An 8825-nucleotide genomic window follows, 5' to 3' on the forward strand; every position below is an offset into this window, starting at 1 on the left:
GCTGAATTCACCCGTAAATCAAGCAGCAGAGGTGGAGCCTCGTTCTTTCCGGGCTGCAGCAGCGAGGGTCCTCTGGGCTGATGGATGTGTTTATGATGAGGAAGGGTGCGGCTGTGGGATTAGGGATGTTTGTGAGTGTTTGCGTGACCCAGATGGAGGCTATCTGCTCCACATGTTGGCTGTCAGGAGGCCCTGACCTCACCATGACATCACCGGCCTCGCTGACTCATCGCCTTTCGACATGCTTCTCCTCCCAGGTCCTCTGACTGTGTCCATGGAGGAGGCTGCTCCTGTTGCTCCTCCAGCTTTAGCTCCTTCTTTCCCCTCCTCCTCCTCCTCCTCCTCCTCCTCGGACCGGTGGACACCTGACAGGTCTCGTCCTCGAGGATCAGCGCCCAATAGGAACGCTCGGATCCCTCCTCGCACCGACCTGCCGCCCGACACCCAGCCGCCGTTCGTGTGGAGGAGAGGAGGCCTCAGCGAGTGCTCCGCCTCCTGCGGCAAAGGTACAAACAGATCACACCTGGATTTATGAGGAGTTCTACGGTGATGCACGAAGCCGTTCTGAACCCAGAAAATATCCTAAATCTAGACATTAAATCTTCATGTTTCATCAAACTCGTTTTTACTCTACATGTGTAATTCAGAAATTCACCAAAAATAAACAGATTGAGTGAAAAACAATCCTGAACTCATCGGTGACTCATCAGCAGTCATGTCACAAACATCCAGGAGAAGTGCTCCAAGAAACACCAGAACCCAGAGTTACTGGACAGGACGAGGAGAAAAGGATCACCACCAAACTGTGTCCACCCTCTGAGCTCTGAAAGCTGCCAGCAGGTTGGACAGGAATAATATCTTTAAAAGTTTTGACACCGTTTATCAACCAGAAGCGTCCCGACGGTCCTTGAACTGCTCATTGGCGACCTGCAGCTCCACGACAACACACCTCCAGTCTTTATTCTACTGGGCTCATTTAAAAATTCCCCAAAAATAAACCGACTGCTTTATCCAGATTCTGTAAAAAACCAAAAATTCTGAGCTCCTCGGTCAAACTGTGAAGTCATCGTTGACTCAGCTGTGACCGACAGTCAGGTAACAAAAATTCAGAGAGTTTCAGGTGAACTGCAGGCAGTGTTCGGGTCAGATCAGAACCAGAGAACAGAGGAGGAGAAGAAGTCCTACAACAAGATAAAGAGGATTGTAGAAGTTGTAAAAATGTTAATAATTAACCATCTACAGTAAGTGGAGCCTCCGTGTTGGAACATCTGTGGGAAAATGTTGGACGTTTTTCATCCAGTTTTGTTTTTTTTTTTACATTTTTGTAAAATAAATAATCCCTCAAAAATGTGGATTATTTTTTAATGATTCCCGTCGTTCTGACGGAGTCCTACTGACACAAGACATGTGTTCATGTTGGTCAAATAAAATGTACAAGAAAAGAAAAAGAGATTCTCAGTCAGAGGATCTCCAACAGAATCACAAGAAGCTCCAAAAGAAGTCAGTCCGTGAAGTCAGTCAGAGTCAAACGAGTTACAGAAACTCAGCCTGCAGGTGATAAATGACCTTTAAAAGTCAGAAAAACAAGCGAGCGCCGTGACCCAGATCTCCGTATATGTGTCACACAGGAAGCTTTGAGTTCTGACACGGAGACGTCGCCCCCCGCTGGCCGTCGCCTGCAACTACAAAAACACAGCTCAGCGTTTCCGTCCTTCTGTCTGCAGGTTCTCAGGTCCGAGTGCTTCTGTGCATCGACCGACACACAGACGAAGAAGTTCCAGAGAGGAAGTGTGACTCTGCAGCCAGACCGGCTCCAGAGGAGGAGTCCTGCAACAACCAGCCCTGTCCTCCGTTGTGAGTAGTCGGCCCTGAAGGTCACGTAGACGGAGATGTTTCAGACCAGCGGTTCATGTGCAGGGAGTTCATTCCTGTCATGTTTAGTTCATTTATTTCACCAACAGGTTTGTTGGAAATGATTGAAATGAAAAACAACAGACGGTCAGAGACGGAAATTAGATTCAAATGACAGAATGTCTCCACGTCTGTGTTTATCTACAGCATCATGAGAGGATTTATTTATCTATTTATCTATTAAACAGTAAAAAATCATCACTGAAATGCCTCTAAAACAACATTTTACCATCTTTGGTCACATGTTTGTGTCATTTGCTGCAAGAATTTTACTGCTCAGATAAAACTCACAATAAATGAACGTTCAAGGATAAATTTAAACTATTTCTCTGTTTCATTAAAAATAAATAAGAAATATTTTGCTCAAAATGCCATGAAGCAGATGGACAGACTGATAAACTCATCATTTACTCGTGTTAGAAACTTATTGTTCAAATAAAAAAATCTAAATTCGACGGTTTTTCACTAAATCAGAAAATATGAAGATTCAGCTCTGCAGAAACTGAAAAAGTGTTTAATTTACTGCACAAGAGCTGATGTGTGATTTTTAAACAAGTAAAACCAAACGTGAGCTCGAGCTGTTTGTCTCCAAAGTCAAACTGGCCTTTTTATTGTTAGTTCTGCTTTGAGATGCCCTCAGTCAGTCAGACCAGAGTTCTTTAAAGGAAGTCTGAACGTTAGGAGTGAACAGGTTCTGGTTCTACTTTGTTTTATCTCTTTCTATGTTATTGCATGTTGTAGAAAAGTTCAGGTGTAGCTGATGAACGAACTGCTGTTGGTTTGCTGATTTTTTTTATTTTTTTTTTAACGTTCTGGACCTGTTTCTGACTCCGATCTCCTCCTCAGCTGGGAGGTCAGCTCCTGGTCCGAATGCAGCGTGTCCTGCGGCGCCGGCGTGCAGCAGCGGCAGCTCCAGTGCAGGCAGAGCTTTGGGAACCGGTCCACCATGGTCCACCCTCAGCGCTGCGCCGCCCTCAGCGCCCCAGAGTCCACGCAGGCCTGCCAGCTCCGGCTCTGCTCGCACTGGGAGGTCGGCTCGGACTGGAGCTCGGTACGAACACCAACAACACAGCACCTCGGTCTGTCACAGGGTCTGGAGGTTCCTTTTAGCTTCAGCAGAACTCTGATCCGCTCAGAGCCGATGGACGGGTTCTGTTGGTGTTTATTCAGGCGAGGCGTCGCTCACACCAGATCAGATCAGCTTCACTGATCCCTCACTGGGGAAACGTTCCCGATGCAGAAGGAACAGGTCCAGTCAGACTGAACATAAAGTTCTGATACCAGGATGGGTTTACATCTGGAGAGCTGAAGACCAGCCTGACGCTGACTAACATGTACAAACATCTACTTCATATGAAGCCTGATGTGAAAGATCTGGACGTTCAGAGTCCAACCAGACCCAGCAGGAGTCCTGGACAGGAGCTTAGAAGTAACAAGGAGGGAAACCAGGTTTTATGAAAGTAGCCTCAGAAGGTTAAAGAGCCTCCAGAAGATAGGATGAGACAGAACTTTATTAATCCCAGAACAAAAGTGCATGACATGAGAAGTGCAGAGCAAAGCAGAAGACACCAGAACATGAGCTGAATGAGCTAAACAGGACTGGAACAGATGTGCTGCCCTCACTGGACAGGAAGTCGACACAGGAAGTCACGTTTCTTTAGACCGTCACACTTCACTCATTTCTTCTTCCATGAGTTTGTTTTCCTCTTCAGTCGTATAAAACTACACAGAACAACGACAGAGAGAATAAAGTTAACTGATATGTGACATCTAACGTGTTCCAACACAGAGAATAAACTCCTCCGGATGGTTCTAGTCCACGGCTCAGGCACCAGGTCCGAACATGCGGCGCCGTGTGCTCTGGATCACATGTTACATACAAAGAACCAGAAGACGGTGCCTGACTTTGACTTTCACTGTTTTTCCTGAAACACTCCTGGCAGGGCGCCTGGATAGCTCGGCGGGTCGGGCGGGTCGGGCGGGCGACCCGAGTCCAGGGCTTTAATCCCCGACACAGCGGCCGCGGTTCGGTTCCAGCCAGCGGCTCGTTTCCTGCATCACGTTCCTCTGTCTGTCTGTCACTGTCAACTATCATTAAAGGCGGAAAAGCCCAAAAATAAATCTTTATTTAAAAAAAAGAAGTAGTACAGTACCACACATGATTCAGTACCGAACACGGAGCTGGAATGTTGCACCAGAACAACGAAAACATTGAACACCTCATGAGAACACATCAGAACCAGTGGTTTGGGTTCAGAGGAGCTGCTTTCATCTCGTCTTTGTCCTTCTGTGTGACTTCTGCACCGCTGTGGGATCACATGAGCGGTGAATGGATCACAGCAGGGTTCTGGTCTAACTCTGGTTTCTCCGTCCCAGTGCTCGGTGGACTGCGGCGTGGGCAGGAGGACGAGGAGCGTCCGCTGCATCAGCGACCAGGGCAGCGTGGTCAACGACCAGGAGTGCAACTCCAGGCTCCGCCCACAGGGAGACGAGGAGTGCAACATGGGACCCTGTGTGACCAACTGGTACTTCACCGGCTGGTCCAACACCGTGAGTAGCAGCACCAGAACTCCCTCTGAACGCCCCCTTGGTCCCGTTAATGTGACGGGTCAGGCTCACCTTCAGCACAGCTCTGAGCTGCACAGGTAGTGAATGTAAGGGGACCGGGAGGCGTGTGACGGATGGACAGACGGATTTCAGCTCCAGTGTTTCCTCAGAACCTCCACAGAGGAGCTCAGTGGGCGGCTTGTGAACCCAGACCTCTGTTCCTGCTCACTGCTGCACAACATGTACACAATGATCAGACCTGCAGCAGTAAAACATGAAGGAGTGACTCTACTAACTGCATGAGAACGTGTTAGTCCAGCTCTGCACAGAAAACACAAAACCAAAAGTTTACCAGCTGATGTTGGTCCGGTTTGGTTCTTAGAGCGTCGAGTTTTTAAACAAGTCAAACTAAACTAAACTGTTTGTGATGCTCAGCAGGTATTTTCCCCATAAGTTGAGCTAAAGTTGGTTTAGAAGCGTTTCCTCTGAGCTGGTTGAATCCTGCAGCACCAACCAGCACCAGGATCCTCATGAGCTGGGTCTGGACCTTCATTATGTTCTACTGATCATAAATGAGTCCAGTCGGGTCGAACCTCCTCGTCTCTACATCACAGTGACTGTTTCTGTTTCCTCTGAGATTCTTACTTCACTCTTTATTAAAATCTCTAATAAATGATCCCCGACATGCAGACGGGACGGATCAGAACCAGCAGCAGCTCACAGCGGGACCCTTGACAGGCTGCTGTTGGTTCTGATTCATCCTGTTACTGCATTATTCTATATTCTACATGCTTTGGCGTCAGAGTCACACTTTGACCGACTGATGAACCAGCAGCGCCTCATGACCCGTTGTGTGGTTCCAGTGTTCGGCCCAGTGCGGTCCGGGGGTGCAGAAGAGGGAGGTGGTGTGTCTGACCAGAGGAGGCGTCCGGGAGGGCGGAGGAGGAGGCGACTGTGTCGGGGACAAGCCGGCAGAGATGAAGGCCTGCAACGGAGGCCCCTGTGTGCCCACCACGCTGTGGTACAGCAGCGCCTGGACTCAGGTACCGAGCTGCTGTGGACCGGCTCACTTGGTTCTGTCGGGATGTGGTTCCGGTCGCTTCATGGTGTGATGTGTGTCAGACAGCTGGCTGAGCTGTGCTCTTTGTTTCAGTGTAACGTCCCGTGTGGTGAAGGAACTCAGCGACGAGACATCATCTGTGTCCAGAAGCTGGGGAACGATTTCACGGTCGTACCGGCCGCTGAGTGCGCTCACCTGGACAAACCTGCCGCGGTGCAGGAGTGTGAGATGGGGGAGTGTCGGCCGCAGTGGTTCACCACCGAGTGGAGCGCGGTGAGGCCCGGACACGCTCAGAGTGTCGACCACAGGACGCCTACAGGCCACGCCTCCTCACTTCCTCTCTCTGTGGTTCGTCCTCAGTGCTCACGCTCGTGTGGTCAAGGTCTGCAGATGAGGGAGGTTCGGTGTCTGACCGCGGAGAAGAAGCACAGCCCCGAGTGTGACCCCGACACCAAACCGGAGCAGGACCAGACCTGCAACACCATCCCCTGCAGCCCACAGGTGGCAGGTAGGCGGCGGCAGCGTGTTCTGTTCTCATGCAGAGTTTAAGCATCGCATTAGAAACACTTAAATCCAGTTGATCCTCATGTTGCTGTACATTCAACAGCAGCACAAACAAGATGAGAGAGCCTTTCTACAGGATCCAAAAACTAGAAGCAGCTCAATAAACATCTGGGTCAGCAGCTGGTGGCATGAAGCTGTTGGTCAGTCTGGAGGCTGAGAACAGAAACACTCAAAAAAAAAAAAGTCATCAAACTTCTCTCCTGCACTTCTGCCAAATTAGATGAAAAAGAACTAAAGAACGACGACGTTACATTAACTCCATTCATCAGTGTTTCACTCTGCAGCTGTTTTATATGAACAAAGCTCATAAATTTAACAGTTTATGAGCTTTTATTTAGTAAAGACACGTTTTTATATCTCCACCAGCTGGCTCCTCTGGTCTCTGGTTCTGATCCATTCTGCATGTAGTCATTGATCCAGGAGGCTGGATGTTCCTCTCAGGCTCTCTGAGGAAACACTGCCTACGTACACACACACACACACACACACACACACATTTTACACATTTTTGAACAGATATGTTGAATGAAGCGATTCTGATTAAACATCCAGACCTTAAGCTCCGGTTTGGTTCATCACTTCCTCATCACTTGTGATGCATTCAAGGACCGTGGACAAGGTAAAACCCAAAGCAGAGTCTGTGTGTGTGAGTCTGGTGGTAGATGGAGTCGGTTTGGTGATTTCTATGAAGGTAACATGTTTTAAAACCACTGATGGTTTAGTCGCCTGTTAGAACGCCACAAACCATAAAAAATGAAAAATTGAAAGTTGAATTTCCTAAATTTTATTGAAAAAATGTAAAAACTGGAGTGAACGCGTCCAACGTGTCTCCGTGTCCAGACTGGAGGACAAACGGCGCCTCTACAGACCAAAGATCTTCTACGGTTTCCATGTGAGTGGGTTTATTACAGACTCACAGGTTTGAGTAGAACCACGTGGTTCTGATTAAACATCAGGATTTTAAGCTCAGGTTTGATGTTTAGTTCAAGGACCGTCTGAAACTTAAGAACCTGGTGATTTTTCAGTTTTATGGTTTCTGGCTGATCAACGGTTTCACTTTGGGGATTTTATTTTTTTTTTTTTCACTCCAGGCTTCAGTGTTTATTTCTGTTGCTTCATGCATCATATTTAAAGTCCGAACAGAACCGGTTCATGTGTGCCGTCCTGCTTCTGTCTGCTCACAGATGAGAACTGCCGGGACAGACGTCACAACTGTGTGATGGTGGTCCAGGCCCGGCTCTGCGTCTACTCCTACTACAAGGCCGCCTGCTGCGCCTCCTGCACCCAGAGCGCCCAGCGGGCCAAGAGGCACTGACCGGGAGCACCGGGCAGCCCAGGATGGGTCCAGGAGGGCTGAGGAGGGCGTAGGAATGGACCGCCCAGAGTAGACACGCGATGGCGTCCACTTTACATTTAGCTATTTCCTCCTGATCCTTCAGGTACCACACTGTGAAAGCAGAACTCTGAACACATCCACTCATCAGACCGGTTCTGCTGCAGGAGCTTTGAGGGAACTTCTGATCATGTTCTGACTGCAGGAACCGACCCAGTCAGCCCGATTCTGACACAAGAAGTCACGTGTTTGCAGAACGCCTTTTCTGCATTCAGTGTTTTATTGCTCGCTGTGTATTGAAGGACCTCAAACACTGTAAAGAACCCGGTACAGGCGGCTGGTGGCCGTGACACCAGCCCGCCCTGGACTGTTTCACGTTTTCCCTGCAGAGGCGAGAAAAAAGTTCAGACTCCAGGACTGGTAGAGATGCAAGTATCTGGAGGAAGGTAGCTGCTCAGTTCAGTCCCCACCAGAACCCTGAACCCTGAACCCAGAACCCTGAACGCTGGATGTCTGGATGTCTGGATGACAACCTGCCGTCTTCATCTTATTTTAAAGCCGTAAACTGACACCCGAAAGCAAGAAAAACAGAAACGTCACGTGAAGTGTCCCAGAACTGCGCTGGTACCTACTTCCAGGATCACGTTGTTCCTGTAGAACCTCTTTCAGGCTCGTCAGACGTATACACACCTGTAGACAGGTACCGGCCCGCGTCAGTCCCACCTGAACTCTGAATCCTTGATGTATTTATGACAAATTACCATCTCGTTGGTATTTAAATATATATTAAAAAACACAAACAGCGTCCAAATGGAGCTCAGTGGGTCAGAACCGGTGTGCTGTTGGTTCCATGAGATCACCTGTAGAACCTCTTTCAGGTGTTGTCCGGCGTTGGCAGATACCTGTTCAGTTCAGTCCCCACCTGAACTCTTCATACTAACGTCAGAATACAAACTTTAATGTTCGTCGTCAGTAGATCCAACTCATGGTTCCTCCGGTTCCTGACAGCAAGCCGTCATTCACAGAACCAGACAACGCTTCAAAAGTTCAGCAGGAGATGTGCAAATCTAAAATCTAGAAGAAGAATCAGACGTACAAGTGTGTCTATGAAAACCTTTAAAGAAATGTCTGTGAAGACCCTCAGTCCTCCAGGTCCTGGTTCTTCTGGTAGATTAATCATAACAACTGGACCTGCTTGAGTTCCTTGAAGACGTTCCACCTCCATCCAGGAGGCTTCATCAGCTCTGACTGACTGGTTGGGAGTTCCACATACTGATATCCTGAAGGAGACATGAACACCTGAGTTTCGACATAACGAGGAGGAGGAGCCACAAACCTCCAGCTGAAACCCAAACTCAGGTGTTAATGGCTCCTTCAGGATATCAGGACCTGGAACTCCCAACTAGTCAG

At 48.6% G+C, this 8825-nt stretch overlaps 1 protein-coding gene across 1 annotated transcript in view; it reads left to right on the top strand.

Moving 5' to 3' along the window:
* adamtsl4 (ADAMTS-like 4) overlaps positions 1–8203 on the top strand; it is a 52250-nt gene extending 44047 nt beyond the window's left edge. The window contains exons 10-17 of the mRNA XM_008292697.1: positions 258–506; positions 1725–1854; positions 2758–2962; positions 4288–4461; positions 5322–5501; positions 5612–5791; positions 5879–6026; positions 7267–8203. Coding sequence (XP_008290919.1) covers positions 258–506; positions 1725–1854; positions 2758–2962; positions 4288–4461; positions 5322–5501; positions 5612–5791; positions 5879–6026; positions 7267–7397 — 1397 coding nt within the window. The 3' untranslated portion in view covers positions 7398–8203. The remainder of the gene's footprint in view (positions 1–257; positions 507–1724; positions 1855–2757; positions 2963–4287; positions 4462–5321; positions 5502–5611; positions 5792–5878; positions 6027–7266) is intronic.
* Positions 8204–8825: the final 622 nt, after the last annotated feature.

This window comes from Stegastes partitus, unplaced genomic scaffold (genome assembly GCF_000690725.1).
Source record: "Stegastes partitus isolate 25-593 unplaced genomic scaffold, Stegastes_partitus-1.0.2 Scaffold824, whole genome shotgun sequence".
Classification (NCBI taxonomy): Eukaryota; Metazoa; Chordata; class Actinopteri; family Pomacentridae; genus Stegastes; species Stegastes partitus.